Source organism: Emericellopsis cladophorae (genome assembly GCF_022114955.1).
Source record: "Emericellopsis cladophorae strain MUM 19.33 chromosome Unknown NODE_19_length_326966_cov_119_582185, whole genome shotgun sequence".
Taxonomy (NCBI): domain Eukaryota; kingdom Fungi; phylum Ascomycota; class Sordariomycetes; order Hypocreales; family Bionectriaceae; genus Emericellopsis; species Emericellopsis cladophorae.
Window position 1 is genome coordinate 1 of NW_026250944.1, and position 17,042 is coordinate 17,042.

Genomic DNA, 17,042 nt, shown 5'->3' on the forward strand with positions numbered 1-17,042 from the left:
CCCCCCCCCCCCCCCCCCCCCCCCCCCCCCCCCCCCCCCCCCCCCCCCCCCCCCCCCCCCCCCCCCCCCCCCCCCATGTTAGCTGCGGAGGCCCTAGATGAACCAACCGCCTTGTGCAGCATCAAGGTTGGAGCAATGGCATCCAGTCCAGTCTCGAGTATTCACTCCATCGTGAACCCCTCAACAGCGCAGGAAGACACGGAAGGACTGGATTGATTCGCTGCCCTGAGCTTGTCATCAAGGGGAAGCAGCTTCAGGAATGCTGATACATAATCAATCCGTAGATGATTGTCCCAAGATGCTGCTCCCGTGACATGTCCCACCGCAATCTCCCGCCCCTTTTCCCCCGACAAATCCGCACTATCTGCAGTGCAGCAGTGCAGGTGACAGTGAGGATAATCATAAAATTATTAATCCAGTTGTCTCCGGCGCAGGTGCGTGCGATTCGCTGAACAGTCAGGGACTGACTGGCCTGGACTGGCCTCGAGGTGACGATGCATCAGCAGCATTGACGAACGTGCAACAAATTTCGTAGCCCACTGGCGAATTTCCTCCTTCCTTTCTTTCCCCTTGTTCCCAATCCCATTCCGACCACGCGCGACGAGCACACCTTTCTGACCAAGCGATGAGCAAAGGGTTCCTGGGCCGCCTCTTCGCGCCATCGCGACGACTCTTGGACTCGTTCTACTCGGCCATTCCGGGCGGCAGCAGCGGGAGCGCGCATGACCACGACGATCATCACCACCACCACCACCACCACCACCACAGCCATCAACACCACCATCACCACATGCACCATGGAGAGCGACCCGCCCGGACGTCCCTCGGGCAGTACGCGCGCAGCTTCCGCCACGCCCTCTTCGCGTCCCGCCTCAACATCCTCCTCGTCTTCGTGCCCGCAGGCGTCGTGACGTACCTCACCCAGGCGCCCCCCGTCGCCGTCTTCATCACCAATGCCATCGCCATCATCCCGCTGTCCGCGCTGCTGACGGACGCGACGGAGCGCATCGCGGCGGACGCGGGCGACACCATTGGCGCGCTGCTCAACATCAGCTTGGGCAACTTGGTCGAATTGATTCTCTTGTACGTTTCCTACATGTATCATGTCTCAATACCCCCATGCGCTAACACCTCGACAGCATGTAGGTCTCACTCACTCGTCCAAAAGACACACTCATGCACGTGCTCACCCATTCACGCAGCGTCGCCCTCGCCAATGGACACACGCGCATCGTCGAGGCCTCCATCCTGGGGTCCATCCTCGTCAACATCCTCCTGATCCTGGGGTCCGCCCTCCTCGCCTGCAGCGTTCTCGGCATGGACACCACCTACACCACCGCCGGCACCCAGGTCCTCGGCTCCCTGCTCTTCGTGTCCGTCTTTGCCTTTCTCATGCCCACCGCGTTTGAGTATGCATTCGAATCGGACCCCGACCCCCACACCGACACGCTCGAGATGAGCCGCATCACCGCCTGCGTCGTCCTGGCCATCTACGTCCTCTATGTCGTCCACGAGCTACAGGCGCCTGCCAAGACGGTGGCAGCCCTCCAGATGAAGACCCTCGATCTCGAGGCCAGTAGCAGCAGCAGCGGCGGCGGCGGCGGCAGCGCGGAACCCGAGACGACACAGGTCTCTCCTCCGCAGAACATTGCTGGCGGCGTCGCCTATCCCCTGCCGCTCCGCACAATTCGCTTTGCCGACGAGAATCTCGTCGATGCCGCCGATGGCCCGCCCAACGTGTCAGCACGCACCAGTGGAGAGTTTAGCAAGCCCTTCGAGTCTGGTCCGGACAGCAACCCACGGACCAGTTTTGCCGTGGAGGATGATCGTGGACGATCTTCTTTCACAGCGGCCCGGACCGCACCCCCCTCAGCCTACCGCCAATCCATCTCGCGTGGTCGCTCAATCTCCCTCACCTCCCTCAACGGCCGTCCGAGTCGCGACTCCTCAGCAGGATCCGAGAGTCGCCGGGCCATTCTTCGCTCGGCTCTGCCCACGATGCGCACGATGCGCAGCTACGACGACGAGGCCTTTGTCGATCTGGCAGAGGGCCTCCCGCACCACACGACGCGGGCCATTGAGCGCACCGTGGCGATCCTCGTCCTCATCGTCAGCTCGGGCATCATGTCCATGAACGCCGAGTTCCTCGTCTCGACCATTGACCAGATCACGCACGACGGCCACCTGTCCGAGTCCCTCATCGGCCTCATCATCCTGCCCATTGTCGGCAACATGGCCGAGTACATCACCGTCGTCACCGTCGCCTGCCGCGAGAAGCTCGACCTCGCCGTCGCCGTCAGCGTCGGCTCCTCCATCCAGATCGCCCTCTGCGTGGCTCCGCTGACCGTCATGGCCGGCTGGGTCCTCGGCGTCGACCTCATGCTGACCTTTGACTTTTTCGAAATGGCGGCCCTCATGGGGACCGTCTTGCTGGTGAATATCATCATCCTCAGCGAGAGCTCGGGGGGCGCGCGGTCGAACGCCCTCCGTGGAGGGTTAATCTGTGGCTCGTATGCAATTATTACGTGAGTCTCTCTTCGTCTCCTTCGTTTCTTTTCCTTCCCTTGCAAAGACTGACATTCCCAGAATCGGAGCGTATCTGGCTCCCTCACAGGAACCGTAAAGCATTGGGACGGCGTCCATCGTTTACTGCGTGTCACGCAAGCATAGCATATTAATTCCAACTCAGGACATTCTTTCGGCTCGCCTGTACATACATATACTACTATAGCATAGCCAATCTTCTTTTACTCCTTGGACACGCGGCATTCCGCGGTCGCGTTGACCTTGCCGTCCGACTCCGACGTGACCGTGACCGTGACGACACCCTCATCCTCCGCATCGTCCATCGCGCCGACGGCGACGTTGGCGCTGACGGTCTCGCCAAACTTGGCAGCAACAAGGGCGTGGGGGACCTCGACCCTCCACCCCTCGCCGTCCACGGTAGCCTCGAGTCGGAAGATGTCGCTGCCTAGGTACTCGGACGCATCGTCCGGATGCTCACCGCCCTCGACGTAGCTGCCGCTGTTGGTCAGGTCGAAGGAGCAGAAGACGCCCTTTGTAGTCGGCGTGTTGCCTCGGCCACCGATGGGATGGCCGTCCTGGAGAGCCACGCCAAATTCACTCGCGCTACGGCTCGCGAGGGCCCTGACCCCGACGAGGTAGGACAACACACCCTCCTTGTCGCGCTGCACGTCCAGAATATAAAAGTGCAGGCCGTTGGGCTCGTCAACGTGCTCGTACGCACTACCCGAGCGCGTGCCAGCGTGGAAGAGTGCGTCGGCCAGCTGGCGATAGTCACCCAGGGTGATCATGACCTCCTCCCCTGCGGGGCTCACATAGTCCACCAGCGCAATGTCCTCCGGGTTGGCGTCAATCATCCACTGGAACGGCTGCCGGTTGTCCGCGTCCCTGGACTTGCTGAGCATGACGCCCGCGTCGGGCTGGAACGAGTCGGCGCCCATGCGGTCCACGACCTCCATCTCGTAGTTGTCGTAGCCGCCCCCATCACAAAAGACATCTGTCTCCGTGTCGCACGCCGGCGCCAGGTCCTCGCCCATCTCCACGCGCAGACCCATGAGGTTCGACTCGACGGAGCGCGCCGTGAGGCGGGCAATGACAAGGCCAGACGCGGCGAGACCGTCCTTGGACAGGCGCAGGAGCTTGTGCTCGTCCATGAGGCCGAGCTGGTACTTGTCGCGGACGGTGTGGAGGGATCCCATGGCCGCGCCCTGCATGGCGGGAATCTGCCAGCGGGTGTGCGGGCCACCAGGCCCGTTGAAGCTCCCGCGGCTCATCATGGACCAGGACCCCGTAAAGGAGCGACGCAGCGGGTCGCCGTACGGGTTGTTGTAGTTGTCGCCAATGTCGAGCAGGTGGCTGAGCTCGTGCGCGTAGACGCCCATGCCCGAGCTCTCGGCCTGCGTCGAGGAGCCCCCGCCGGCATTGGGCCAGATGCTCGCGGCCGAGGCCCACGACGTCCAGGGGACGTAGCGCGTGGTGCCGGCATTGTTGGGGTCGTCGTCGTCGTCGTCGCGGACGTCGGCGGGCGGGCCAAAGGCGTCGGGCACGTCGTCGCTGTCGGCCCACTTCATGATGCCAAACTCCTGCCAGGTGCCGGACTCGTCCTGACCGGCGGAGAGGATGAAGACGAGCTCAAAGGCGTCGGCGACATCATCGCCCACGTCCTCGCGCCAGAGTGCGAGGCCGTCCGTGCGAATGTTCAGGTTGCAGGTGGCGTTGCCGGGACACGAGCCCGGGTTCATCCTGTCGTCGATGCCGTACTGGAACGCCCGGTTGGGCATCCGGTACGCGCCAAAGGCCGTCAGATCCACGCCGTACTTGCCAGCCGAGTCCTCCATCCAGTACTCGTGCAGGGTGTGGCCCTGGTTGAGCTCGCTGGGCGTGTTGAGCAGATCCCTGTAGAAGGCCGGGACGTCGTAGTGGGGGACGTTGGCCGCCAGCGGCTGGGGGTTGCCAAAGACGGTCGAGCCGGGTGGCTGAGTGATGACAAAGGGCTGGTCTTCGTAGTCGAGCAGCACGAGGGCAATGTTGAAGTTGCGCGCGGCGCCCTTGCGCGTGGGATCGCTCCAGTTGGTGCCGGGCGGTGGCTTAAAGTCGGCCCAGGTCATGTCGTCCGGGTTGACCCATTCCTGCTTGTCGATGATGGCAAACGGGTCGCCCTTGGGGATGCACTTGGCAGCCAAGGCGACGCCAGCCAGGGCGAGGACGGAGAAGGGCTGCATTCTCTCGGGTCTTGACGGCAGGGCAGGCAGCTGGCTGGTCGATCAGGGAGGGAGAGCAGCTTGGAGCACGCCCATCTACCCTACCACCTGTATATATAAGGACTGTACGAGTGTAACGGTGGTCATTTTTCAGATGTGATGATCGACCCCGCTCTGCGTAACATCGCTTGCCCATCTTGCCGGTTTCTCGCATGGCGCATGCTAGATTAGCAACAACAAACGTGAAGAGCCTGACTGCTGCTGTTTGGCAGTGTGAGAAGAACAAAGTGCCCTTGGGTCAGAGGAGCGACCTGCCGTATGCAGACAGATCTTTGGTTGTCGATGAGGGGTCGGCCAATGAATGGCCAAGCCGACGCGGCATGGATCGGGCCCCGGGGGGGGGGGGGTTCGGTGATAAGAGACGGCCTTGGCGTCTGAGGAAACCGGGAGGTTGGGAGTGGCGTTGGTGATACCATCAAAGGACGGGCAGTCGCGGGAGAACTGGGGGCAAACGAGTCCGGTTCATTCTATGCGGAACACGGCAATGAGCATAGTATAGTGAATCATGGAATGGCGTTAAACCTACTGGGTAGTATGATGGCAGGATGTTTCGATGCTCAAGCAACCAACAACAGGCATCAGACACCCCATCAATCGTGTGAACAAAAAGAAGCCTCAAAACAACCTTGTTGCCGTCAATCAAAATAGCCTATGATAGGCCCGCGAAGATGCCAACCAACTTCTCAACCTTCCGCTTCACTCTTGAGATCAAAATTACTGATACCTGTTTCTTCCAGTCAAACGAATCGCCCGGACCCCAGCTCCCCACACCTTGCATCCATCATCTGGAGGAGCCCGTGTCGTCAAGATTGAGGAGCAGAACATTGCAGTGAAGATAAACAACGCATCCTATCTGAGGTTAGAAGAAGCGCAGAGAATGAGAGCAATCCGACAGGCTCTCCCCAACGACCAAGTTCCTGTCCCAGAGGTTTTCGGATGGAGAACGCACGGCACCCAGGTCTTCGTTTACATGAGCATCATCACCGGGAAGACATTGCGGGAAGCATGGCCGTCGCTCACCGAAGATGGAACGAGATGGATCCTAGGAAATATCATCGTCTCGGGAGCTCCTGGTTTTCAAAGAGTCAAAGGCATCATTGACTGGGAACAGGCAAGGTGATATCCCGAGTACTGGGAGTATTGCAAGATGCTCTGTGGGGTGGGACTACGTGATGAGTGGCGCACAGATGACTGGCCCGACAAGATTGTTACGCCTTTTGAGGATACCTTTTTTGCCTTTGCAGAGTACTCCATGTGGCGCTGTCCATATTAGGCGTGCATATTCTTCATTCGATGTCTGATTGACCCCGGCCAAGGACTTCTTCGAGATCTTACCTGTAAACTTTATCGAGTAAACTTTATCGAGACAAAATCCGCCTGTATTGTCGAGGTGAGAAACCAAGATATGCAGAGGTCTCGCTGCGTCTCAGAAAGGCACTCCGAGCGATTGAACATGGTTAGCTGTTTGCCAACAAGTTACCAAGGAAGGGTCTCCCGAAACGATTATTCGGCTAAGATCGACGGCATGGATGGGAAGAAGCAATGATGATGTTGCAAGGTACAACACTTAGTCTATTAAAGTGACAAGATCTAAAAACAGGGGCTACGCTACCGAAGCGCGCGAGAACACGTTGGACCTGAAACCTGTTCGCCGGCTCCTCTGCCTGATTCTGGCTTAGAGTCTATATTTCGCACTTGTGGGCTCATAAACAACAAGCGTGATTGGTTTAGTGGTAAAATTCTCCGTTGCCATCCGAGCAACGTCGGGGAGCCCTGGGTTCGATTCCCAGATCACGCATTGTTTTTTGCTTCGCTGAGGCTCGTCGCACACCGCTCCTCTCTTTTTGACTTTTGATTGCTCAATCTTTGGAGATTCGCCCTGCCACTTGCGTGCGACAGCTGTCTTTTGACAAGCAAGAGATCGGAATAGGGGCTCTTTGCACCTTCTGCGCCAGCATCAATTGACTTCATGGTGACTTCATTGTTCCTCTACTTCTGCGGAGAAACCCTGGACTGTCAAGCTCGGAGGTACGTCCGGCAGGCCCATGGCTGTCGATGACGTTCCCAAGGGAGCTGTCACCACTGGCTCGTAGCTCAGTAGTATAAGGTCTGTTCAAGTAGATGGGAATCGTAGTACCTCCGCTCCTCCCCAATACTCGTTCCCGCACGCTCGTGAACTATCCAATTCCATCAATCCCCAATCAACGTCACCATGTCTCACCAATCCAGCGCTTCCCACGTGGGCGATCACAGCGTCTACGAGGACGGCGACCAGAGGAATTACAGCAATTCCCAGGTGCACGCGGCAGAAAGGGTCAGCGGCATCAACGTGGAGGGGTTCAGTAGGTCGCTCGACAACAGACAAGCCACGGGCTTCTGCTGACAGGCCTGTAGTGGACAAGAACAAGATCATGAACAAGCTCCAGGACGAGGAGGACCATAAGCGCACGCAGGACCGCATGCAGCACGAGCCTGGCTTCGCAGTCCGTGACCTTCTCTCCTCATGCCCCCTGACCAACTGACGTGCTGACCATTCTCAAGGCTACCATGCACGGCAACGAGCCCTCCAAGGGCGCCAAGATTGACGCCGAGCTGGCAGAGGAAGAGGCCGAGCTGCTGGCCAAGAAGCAGAACAAGACGGATTCTCTCCCCGGGAAGAAGAACGAGCCGGGCACGGACAAGCACGACATGCACCAGGAGCTGGACGCTGAGATCAAATCCGAGAGGACGGCGCACTCCAACAGCGGCTCCAACACGGGGCAGCGTGGGCCCACGTACGTCGACAGAAAGAACAAATGAGCCTCGTCTTGCTGTGCTGGCAGGAACGAAGAGGTCTTCTTAGAGAGTAAAAGTTTGCAGTAATTATTGGTACCAAACAGAGTAGTGAATTACGTATTATGACTTGCGCCCCTGTGCGTCCAGACTGGCCATCCGCACCAGACTGGCCTCGTCGTTGTCGCTGTACTGCACCGCATACGTCTTCTGGTACACGATGCCGGCGCCGCCGCTGCTGTCCTGGATCGAGCCGTCCGGCGAGTCGGCCGACCCCTTGCTGTCCCTCCTCCGTCTGTCGCGGTCGGCGGTGACGATGGCCACGTTCCGGCTCTTGTGCGTGGCCGACTTGTTGCCCGAGGCGTGGCCGTAGCGGTTCTCGTAGTAGTCGGTGGCGCGCCGCGTCGAGCCGGCCAGCTTGGGGAAGATCTTGACGAGCAGCAGGCGCACGGTGGGGAGGCACGCGCACGCGACGCCGACGCAGATCTCAATCGTCGACCAGACGGAGACGTCGTAGAACTCCCAGGTGATGTTGCTGCTGGTGGCAAAGTGCACGAGACTCTGCAGGCGGAGGATGCTGACCACGGTGACGCTGCGTGCGTGTTAGTGTTTGTCCTTTCCCCTACTTGACGACGGAATCTCGTCACACTTACAATGTGCCGACGCAGAACATGAGCGCCACGCCCACCTTCTTCTTCCAGTGCAGCTGCAGTGAGCGCAGCTCCCACAGGGGAACGGCGAGGATCCACACGTCGAGGCAGATGTTCATAATGGCGTTGGACCAGGCAATGGCGTTGGCCTCGAGACATTGGCCCTCGTGCAGGCCGTCCCACTTGAGCCAGAAGTAGCTCACGGGCCGGCACTGGAAGATGGCGAGGACGACGTAGCAAACGCCCCAGGCGCTGGCGAACCAAAATGTGCCCCAGAGAAGGCGCTGCGTGTTACGGGCGGGGAAGATGCGCATGTAGAAGGCAATGATGCTCAGCTTGACCAGGGCCGTCTCGACAAAGTACAGGATGGCCATGCCGTAAAAGTACTTGAGCATGAGGGTGATGTCGTTGTGGGCCACGGTCCAGATGTCTCGCCCCAGACCATGCTGGGTGGTGCCGAACAGGGTGACGCAGGCGGAGGGTACGGTGCTGATGATGGTAGCCAGGATGAGCCAGTCGTCCAGGCCGAGCTCGGTCTGCATGTAGATCATCTTGTAGATGAAGCGGACGGCGACAAAGACGACGCCCATGATGATCATGGCGATGGTGAGGACGACGTGCGACTGGGCCTTGTCGCGGACGGGCGCGTTGCAGTTTGTCGCGCTGACATTCTTGGTGGCTGTTTCGGGCTCGTCAGGAACAGTCAACTTGGACAGGGGACAGAAGGTGGCAACACGTACTCAGCGAGTCGGGGAGCGTGCAGGACTGGGCGACACAGCCGGTGACGAGTCCTTGGAACGTGTCGTTCGTGCAGATGCACGTCTGGTTCGTGGGAGCGCAGATGCCCTCGGACATGGCATCGGCAATGCATCCTCGCTGGCGGACCATCAGCACAGCCCATCCTGTCTGGTACTCATGGGATGACACCTACCGCGCACTCGGGATACACACTCAGGGCCGAGGAGGCATCCTGGCACAAGACTGCGGGCAGCAAGGCCGTCAGAAGTACGGCCGCCGCCCTGAACGAAGACAACAACATGGCAGGCGAGATGGGTTGTGAGGTTCGTCGGTGACTGGACCAGGGAGTTGCTGAAGGACCCGGGCTCCCGGTGCGGTTGGGAATGCCAGAGATGTATATGTGTGTGATCTGCCAGACTAGATCGACCCTTACGTCTGGCGTGCGTCCCACCCCTCCTCCACTCGTCCGTCAGGGGTCGAAGAGGAGCACTCTTGTAGTCTCTTCTGGACGGAGACTAGTAGACTCACTAGACCCGTATCCGCACCTGAAGATCGTAGCGTCGGGTGCGTCCCATCGCATCTTGGCCCCTGTTCGACCCGTCGTCCGGTCCCTCACCTCTTGCGCCTGCTGTTGCTCGCCGATGCATTGTCCGCCGATTGCAGTAGTATATTCACAAGGCCAAGGTCCAAGGCTCATAGATCACGCACTGGCAGCAGGTCTGGCGAACCCGTTAGTCTGCCCGCAAATTAGGGCAAGGTTGGCCTCTTCCCACTAGTCCCGTCTGTCATTTGATCCGTCCAGGGGTAATGGAGATCGGACCGTTCGCACGGGGAGCTAGGTTTGTCGCAGACTTTGACGCCACGCGGGTCCCCTGCACCATAGTGTGCGGTACGTGTTCGCATTCCCAAGAGGTATTAGGCGGCCCTGTCACCTCGGCGCCACGGCCGGTATGCAGTTAGACTGTGGTTATATGCAGGCAGAGTGCGGCTGTCCAAATCGGTAGTGGCCAGGACTGGCAGACGGCTGGTCGTAGCGAGGTGGCCATTGGCAGTCGTTGAGGACTTGTTGAGGGTGCAATCGATTCCATAATGGGTATGTCCCCCGGCTGGGGCTTTGCTCAAGTGTTGCGAGGTGATGGCGACGTGGTGTGATCATTGACGTGGTGTGAGTGGGTGATGCGGTGGGTTGCCGCCAGACAGACCGTTCAGAACTTTAGGGCACTCTGCAGTCAGGCCTCGGTCCATCATTGGCAGCAGCCACGACATTAGCCGTGGAAGTGGCACGACGGCCTCGGTCGACAGGCACGGCACTCAAGCCCAAGGCAGAATCTATACTCCGTAGATCAAACATGCCATCAAGAGACCGCACGATTGCCGATCTGCGTCTGGGACAAGTCCAGTCGGCAACGTCTGCCGGCAGTGAGACCTAGTGAGGCGACGACGCTCTCGCTCTTCTTTCATGTTTTCTCCCCTTCTTCATTTTTATTTTGGGTACCAGCTACGTCATTAACTACATATTCGCTTACTGTTCTCTGCGCGTCTGAAATCAATTTCAGCCGTCCGCTAGCGGGCCTCGAAATGGAGCATCAGCCGGCGTTATCGAGCGACGCTGGCCCGTCTGCGGCTTTCACAGAATACAGCATGGCTGGCACTTGGCAGTGATCGAGGCACAGTCTCTGGCTTTCAGGCTCTATGAGGACCCTGGCATTGCATTATCAATTGCTTGCCCAGGTGATACCCAGCTCGTCGTACGTCCGGGAGCGATCCCCGGGCCCGGGTGAGCTATATTTTGTCTTGGCTCCAAGCCAAGCCTCGGACGAGATTCGGGTAGGACCTTGTTCCTGGTCACGCCTTGATTGAGCGTTCGGTTCAAGCAGACTTCAGCTGGCAAGGGCCGCAAGGCTTGCGTCGGCCGCCAAGACTGACGGTTTCGTATCTGTACAGACGTCCGTATTGGACTTCTTCACGCACTCTTCACGATCACTAATGTCCGGTCCTTTCGATAGTCTTTCGCGGGGGAGCCTCGCTTCGCTCTGCTCAACCGAGTCATGGGGAGACCCTGCTTTCCACAGAACATGACTTCTCTGACTGTCTGTCAGTGTCCGTGCGTCGCCGGATATAAATGAATCATCGCCAGTGCCGAGACGCCTCTGCCCGTGTTTAGTCGTGGGAGTGCAGAATTAAGTTTCGGTCTGGGACTCTCGATAGCTCCTGGCGGCCTATACGGGGTGCAATTACCCTACAGTCTGTGGACAAGCCACCACCGCACTGGTCGACGCCTCGAATTATTGCCACTTGCGCAGCCTCTATTAATGAGACAGGCAATCGGAAATTAGAATCTGAAGATGTTCGGAGCATTTATTCAGACGAGTCGTAGTCAAGGCGCGTATCTAGAGACACGCACACTTTGCCCAACAGTTCTGAATAGGTCCCGTACTTTCTCCCAACGCACCCGAATGACCAAGCAAAGAACACCAACTATTTGATGTGGTCACTGATGAGTATGAGAGAGGATAGAAAATTCCGAAAGAGACTATAACATCTCATCTCATCTCAATTCTAGAGTTTCGAGGGCATCATTAATACTCTGCCAATTGCAGACCTAGCAGATCTAAAGATCACGGAATGACGGGGTGGGTGCATCCCCACTCGAGTCGCCCGAAGGATTCACTCGTCAAAAACGACATGTAATTTTTGTGTCCAAAACTGATAGTATATCTAAGTTTCCAATGTTAGTCATGCTCTATCTGCCGGTATACCCGGTGATATTCTTGTGTCCGTCGCCATAAGATATGAACAATATAACAACGTTGGCCAATGCCAAATGACACCTGCACGGTGGCTTTGGACTGAGAAAAGGTTCATGCCAACAACCCCAACCAAGCGACCCAAACATCTCATGGCAAACGGGCATACATGCATGCGGTGTTGGCTCTGACCTACGCTGGGAACCGAAAGTGACCTGCCTGCGAGCGTTCCGTGTTCCGTGTTCACTTAAGTAGTACTGTATCCTAGTGCACGGATGGGAGGTACATCTCGTCCCATGCGATGACCGGACGCAAGATAAGTCTGATGTTTGGGGCCCGACCACAAGGTCCTGCTCTCTCGTAAATCCTACGTATCCAATAACTTGCTTGCTGCCAACGACATCGGGGTATAACATGAATGCTCCTCGCTTATATGCATCGCTTCTCATCGCCCGCCCCTCTCACCCACAGCACACCGTGGCCTCGTCGATGCCAGCAGGGGCCCGGTCCACCTCCAGGTTCTGCACGTCAATCTTCACCACCATCCAGTCGCAGAGGAACTTGCCCAGGCCGGCACCCACAAACACCGAGATGATAATGTAGCCGTTGAAGTACATGACCAGCAGCATGACAATGTACGCCCCGCCATAGGTGACGGCATGCAGCAGAGCGCGGATGAACTGCTGCAGCACCGTCGCGCGGTACGTGATGGTCGGTGTGTACGGCTCCGTGGAGCCACCGCAACCCTTGGCAGCGAGGCTGGAGCCGTGGGCGCATGCTTGACGCTGGAACTGCCGTGTGAGGTAGGCATCGTACTCCTTGCCGAGACGACGCGAGAACTCAATGAGGACGGCCAGCAGCATGACGCCGATGCACGTGGCCGCCATCATGCCCTGGTTCTCGATCCGCCACGACTCGGAGAGGAAGCAGGCGTCTATCGTGTGCCAGTTCCAGAGCATCTGTATATGGTAAGTTTTGGGGGCGTTGGCAGAGACGACGTCGTGCATACCTCAATTTTGCACTCGGTGGCACCGCCCGTGTCCCCGCCTCCGTGGTTGTGGCTCATCTTGTCGGTTTGTTGTGAGAAGACTTTTGGCCGAATTTGTCCTGGCTAATCGGGTGCTAGGGTCGGTCGAGTGGTGAGGTGAATCCAGCTTGGTGCACTGGTGGTCTTATGAGTCGAAGCCAAGAGAACAGAGACTGCTTGTTGCAGCACGCCAATCGGAATGAAGTACGCAGAGCCAGGCAGTTGATGAGCGCGATTGAGGGTGTTTTGCGCAGGGAAATGTGAAGAAATTGGAAGCTGATACGTGTCGGCAGTCGAGAAGAGGGAGTCACGCTCTTGATGAAGCCGTGGTGCGTGCGGAGCCGTGAGCAAGTTATGATTGACCCCGGCCTGGTGGCGCAAGATTAGCTTTTGAGTCTTCTGGGCATGCAGGAACGATGCAGGGTAGTCGAGACAGATCCCAGACGACGAGGGGCTGGGGCCGTCCACAGAGGGGTACTTGTGCATGCCTGACAGGGGTATTATGCTGTTTTGTGCCATGTTGTGCAGACCCGCCCAAATAAACTTGCTCAAACATTCTCAACCGCCTCACATTCGCCTCCTCGCCAACCTGCGCGCAACAAGGTTGGCCAATGTCAGCGAAACAACCGCCTCAATGTCCCTCCCCAAGCGGTCTGGCCGCTGGCCGGATTAGGAAGAGCGGATAGTCATCGACCATGTGCTCGGATCGCTAAATACTCCTGTCTGCCAACTCCCGAGCGTGGTTATGCAGCTTGTCTTTTAATCTTCATTGCGTCCCTCTTCACCACGACGATCTGAACCAGGCGAGCCAGACAAGTTGACAACTATCACTCGCAATGGCCTCTCTCGTCCCTCGCCATATCCAGGACCATGACTCGGCCGAGTCGCTGGTCCCCTACTGGGGCTACGCTGACCGCGTCATGCCCTGCACCAACGACCCCGGATCCTGCGAGTACCTCGATGTCGTGTACGGCGCACATGCCATTGGCATGCGCTACATGGCTATCATCTGGCTGACCATTGGCGGCATCATCCTCGTCTGGGCCATGACCAAGCACCTTGGGCGCCCGGACTCTGTGTCAACGTCCATCGCCATGGACGGTGAAAAGGGGCAACCGGTCTACATGCGACCAGGTGGTCTGCGCAAGGTCCGACACGCCATGGCCTCGACCACGCGGCGTTACCTCCTCCCCGATGCTGTCCGCGCCATTTTTGGTCGCACCACCCGCTTCCAGGTCTTCACCTTGTGCGCCTTGACGGCCTACCTCACCATCTTCACCTTTGTGGGCATCACATACAACACCTGGATCACACCCGTCAAGGACATGGACGGCGTCTACAACACGCGTACCAGTCTCGGTCCCTGGTCGGATCGCATTGGTGTCATCGCATACGCCCTGACGCCGCTCTCCGTTCTCCTCGCTAGTCGCGAATCGATCCTGTCTCTGCTCCTCGGTGTCCCGTACCAGAGCTTCAACTTCCTCCACCGCTGGACCGGCTATCTCATCTTCGTCCAGAGTGCCCTCCACACCATTGGGTGGTGCGTCATTGAGATCCGCTTGTACCAGCCCCAGCCCAAGGTGGCCCTGGGATGGATTGTCCAGACATACATGGTCTGGGGCCTCGTGGCCATGCTGCTGCTCACCATCCTCCTGCTCCTCAGCACACCGTGGGGCATCCGCCTGACTGGCTACGAGACGTTCCGCAAGCTTCACTACGTCCTCGCCATGGTCTACATTGGCGCCTGCTGGGGCCACTGGGCCCAGCTCAAGTGCTTCCTGCTGCCGGCCCTGATCTTCTGGTTCATGGACCGCGGCGCGCGTCTCATCCGGTCTGCCTTCCTGCACTACCACCGTCTGCCATGCGGCAACATGGGCTTCCGTTCCTGCGAGAGCACCATCACCCTCTTCCCCGACTCGGAAGCCGGCGACATTGTCCGTCTGGACTTGGAGAACGACCAGGACGCCTGGCCCGTCGGCCACCACTTCTACCTGACCTTTACCGAGTGCAGCATCTGGCAATCTCACCCCTTCACACCCCTCAACGCCCCTGTCGTCCGCAACGGAAAAGTCCACCACAGCTACATCCTGCGCGCCAAAGGCGGCGAGACCAAAAAGGTCGCCCAGCTGGCCACCAAAAAAGTGGCGGCCGGCGCCAAGCCCACCACCCCCGTCATCCTCACCGGCCCCTACGGCGAGCAGAACATGCTCGACGTCAACCCTTCGACCAACATCATTTGTGTTGCTGGTGGCACCGGTATCGCCTATGTGCTTCCGGTGCTTCTCGAGCTTGCGCGCCAGGCCATCTCCCCCAACCGTCGCGTCGAGCTCATCTGGGCCATGCGACACGCCAGCAACACGGCCTGGGTGCAGCAGGAGCTTGATCTCCTGCACAAGGTCTCCAAGGCCCTCAACCTCAAGGTCCGCCTGTTTGCGACGCGTGACAACACCACTGGCAGCGCGAGCAGCAACACATCGATCAAGGGCGACGACGAGAAGCACACGGACTCCAAGGAGGTAGGCGGCGTCACGACGCAAGCTGTCGCCTCTGCCTCGTCCTCGTCGGCGGATGAGATTGGCTGCGACTGCGACGACGTCACGCCGGTCCGCAAGACAGGCGGTGCCGACTTTGTTGACGTCGAGCGCCACCCGGATCTGACCAAGCTGGTCAACGACTTTGTCAATGCCACGTCGTCCGGGTCCACGACGGTCTTTGCCAGTGGGCCCGGCAGCATGATCTCCGATCTGCGGAGCATCGTGGCCCAGTGCAATGACGGAGGCAAGGTGTGGGCTGGCGAGGAGCGTTTCGATGTTAAGCTTGTTTGTGACGATCGTCTTGAGTGGTGATACCCCATAGGAAAATAGCGTGCATTTGTTTTTTTCCCTTTTTTTTTTTTTCAAGAATAATTGATGATCCGGATTTTCTGGCTTCACATTGGTGGCGCTCGTGAATGAGCTTTCTATTATCTTGCACGGCTTGTGATACCCCACACGCGCTCACCGACTACTTCTTCTGTATTCGCTGGGCTTGAGACTCGGATCTCTTGCCATCGGCGCAGGCAGACTGTGTCAGAGAAGCCACATATATAACATTTAATCAGGAAAGAGACGCAAGCTCTTATTTGCCCAGCATCATCCATAAGATCCTGCTAGTGCCTCAAGTGCCAGATCAATACACCACATGCGCACAGATCGTAGCTCATCTATTGGAGACCATTCGCACCCAGATATCCAACAACAGCCGCAAATGCAGCGCCCGCCCCAAACACGGCGACGGATTCCGCCGGGCCTGTCAGTGCCATTGCCACGCAACTGAGAACATCCAGGGTGTCGGTCAAGCCATTGCCCCAGAGGAGGACTCTCCGCATCTCGTCCTTGGACGACTGATCGCTCGACATGAGCCGGCGGAAGGCGGCGTAGGTGAGCGTGGCAATGGCGAGCTCGCGCGCACCAAACAACCGGGGCAGCAGGCCGCCGTTGGGGGGAAGGAGCAGCATGACTTTTGTGGCGAGATGGGGGGCGACTAGGGTACACACCCCAACAAGCCCTCTGACAATGTAGAGGGTAGGGATGATGAAGCTTCCGAGTGAGGAGATCTTGGCGGTGCCAGTGAGCGAGGCTTTTGGGTCGGTGGTAGAAGCCATGTTGTACGGGGAGAATTCACTCTGTACTTGGTGACGGATGACTGAGTGTTCGATGCGAGGAACAAGGTATCCAATGTGTTTGCAGTTTCTGACGAATCGTGTAAAATGTATGGCTTTGTTGAGGGTGAATCGCTGGGGACCCTTATATCTCATGAGCATAATGTGTGGCGAAGACGGATGGGTGAAGCGTAACGGTTAAGCATAACGCAGCATTCTTCTAGCGCCAAAGCCTATTGGTAGACTTCAAAGCGCCATGATCCGAATTTATATGCCATTGGATTTCACTAGCCTCAGTTGGCTTCTCGAGAGGCTCCCCATTTTGCGCCCCTTTTCTGCCGGCGTGCTGTTTCCAAACAACTTCACGTTCCACTTACGTGTTGCCATATGGGCGAGTAAGTTTACATCAGCGGTATCGGTGAACTGTATGCTGCCAGGGACTTTACAGGAATCAGGAGCTGACATCCTTGTACAGTAATCAGTGACCTCGGGGCCAGTACAGCGTTGGTGTCATTCGTTTGCACAATGTTGCGTCCCCAGCCCTCTGCATCGTTCTGCCACGGTGCTCGGTCCGGCCTAACCGACTTGAGAGACGGCGGGTGGTCGGAAAAGCTTGATTCAAATCTCTGAGCTCTTAATTTATCCCACGATGATAAGCTGCAGCAATGGAGGAATAAGAGCAAG

General features: G+C 58.1%; 7 protein-coding genes across 7 annotated transcripts; 3 read left to right on the forward strand and 4 right to left on the reverse strand.

Moving 5' to 3' along the window:
- Window positions 1-790: 790 nt before the first annotated feature.
- On the forward strand, window positions 791-2,623 carry J7T54_003883 (Ca2+:H+ antiporter; the record flags this gene model as incomplete). Its single annotated transcript, XM_051506070.1, has 3 exons — window positions 791-1,083; window positions 1,203-2,525; window positions 2,587-2,623. The coding sequence occupies 3 exons, from the start codon at window positions 791-793 to the stop codon at window positions 2,621-2,623; spliced, it is 1,653 nt and encodes a 550-aa protein (XP_051362474.1).
- A 124-nt stretch (window positions 2,624-2,747) lies between these two features.
- On the reverse strand, window positions 2,748-4,745 carry J7T54_003884 (uncharacterized protein; the record flags this gene model as incomplete). The annotated part of the gene is made up of 1 exon (XM_051506071.1): window positions 2,748-4,745. The coding sequence occupies one exon, from the start codon at window positions 4,743-4,745 to the stop codon at window positions 2,748-2,750; it is 1,998 nt and encodes a 665-aa protein (XP_051362475.1).
- A 2,251-nt stretch (window positions 4,746-6,996) lies between these two features.
- J7T54_003885 (uncharacterized protein) lies at window positions 6,997-7,583 on the forward strand (the record flags this gene model as incomplete). The annotated part of the gene is made up of 3 exons (XM_051506072.1): window positions 6,997-7,126; window positions 7,179-7,267; window positions 7,326-7,583. 3 exons carry the CDS (start codon window positions 6,997-6,999, stop codon window positions 7,581-7,583), a joined length of 477 nt encoding a protein of 158 aa, XP_051362476.1.
- Window positions 7,584-7,679: 96 nt separating this feature from the next.
- Window positions 7,680-9,245, reverse strand: J7T54_003886 (CFEM domain-containing protein; the record flags this gene model as incomplete). The annotated part of the gene is made up of 4 exons (XM_051506073.1): window positions 7,680-8,148; window positions 8,210-8,885; window positions 8,947-9,082; window positions 9,138-9,245. 4 exons carry the CDS (start codon window positions 9,243-9,245, stop codon window positions 7,680-7,682), a joined length of 1,389 nt encoding a protein of 462 aa, XP_051362477.1.
- Window positions 9,246-12,152: 2,907 nt separating this feature from the next.
- On the reverse strand, window positions 12,153-12,757 carry J7T54_003887 (Copper transport protein-like protein; the record flags this gene model as incomplete). Its single annotated transcript, XM_051506074.1, has 2 exons — window positions 12,153-12,650; window positions 12,701-12,757. The coding sequence occupies 2 exons, from the start codon at window positions 12,755-12,757 to the stop codon at window positions 12,153-12,155; spliced, it is 555 nt and encodes a 184-aa protein (XP_051362478.1).
- A 797-nt stretch (window positions 12,758-13,554) lies between these two features.
- Window positions 13,555-15,564, forward strand: J7T54_003888 (Ferric/cupric reductase transmembrane component-like protein; the record flags this gene model as incomplete). The annotated part of the gene is made up of 1 exon (XM_051506075.1): window positions 13,555-15,564. One exon carries the CDS (start codon window positions 13,555-13,557, stop codon window positions 15,562-15,564), a length of 2,010 nt encoding a protein of 669 aa, XP_051362479.1.
- A 356-nt stretch (window positions 15,565-15,920) lies between these two features.
- J7T54_003889 (uncharacterized protein) lies at window positions 15,921-16,361 on the reverse strand (the record flags this gene model as incomplete). The annotated part of the gene is made up of 1 exon (XM_051506076.1): window positions 15,921-16,361. The coding sequence occupies one exon, from the start codon at window positions 16,359-16,361 to the stop codon at window positions 15,921-15,923; it is 441 nt and encodes a 146-aa protein (XP_051362480.1).
- Window positions 16,362-17,042: the final 681 nt, after the last annotated feature.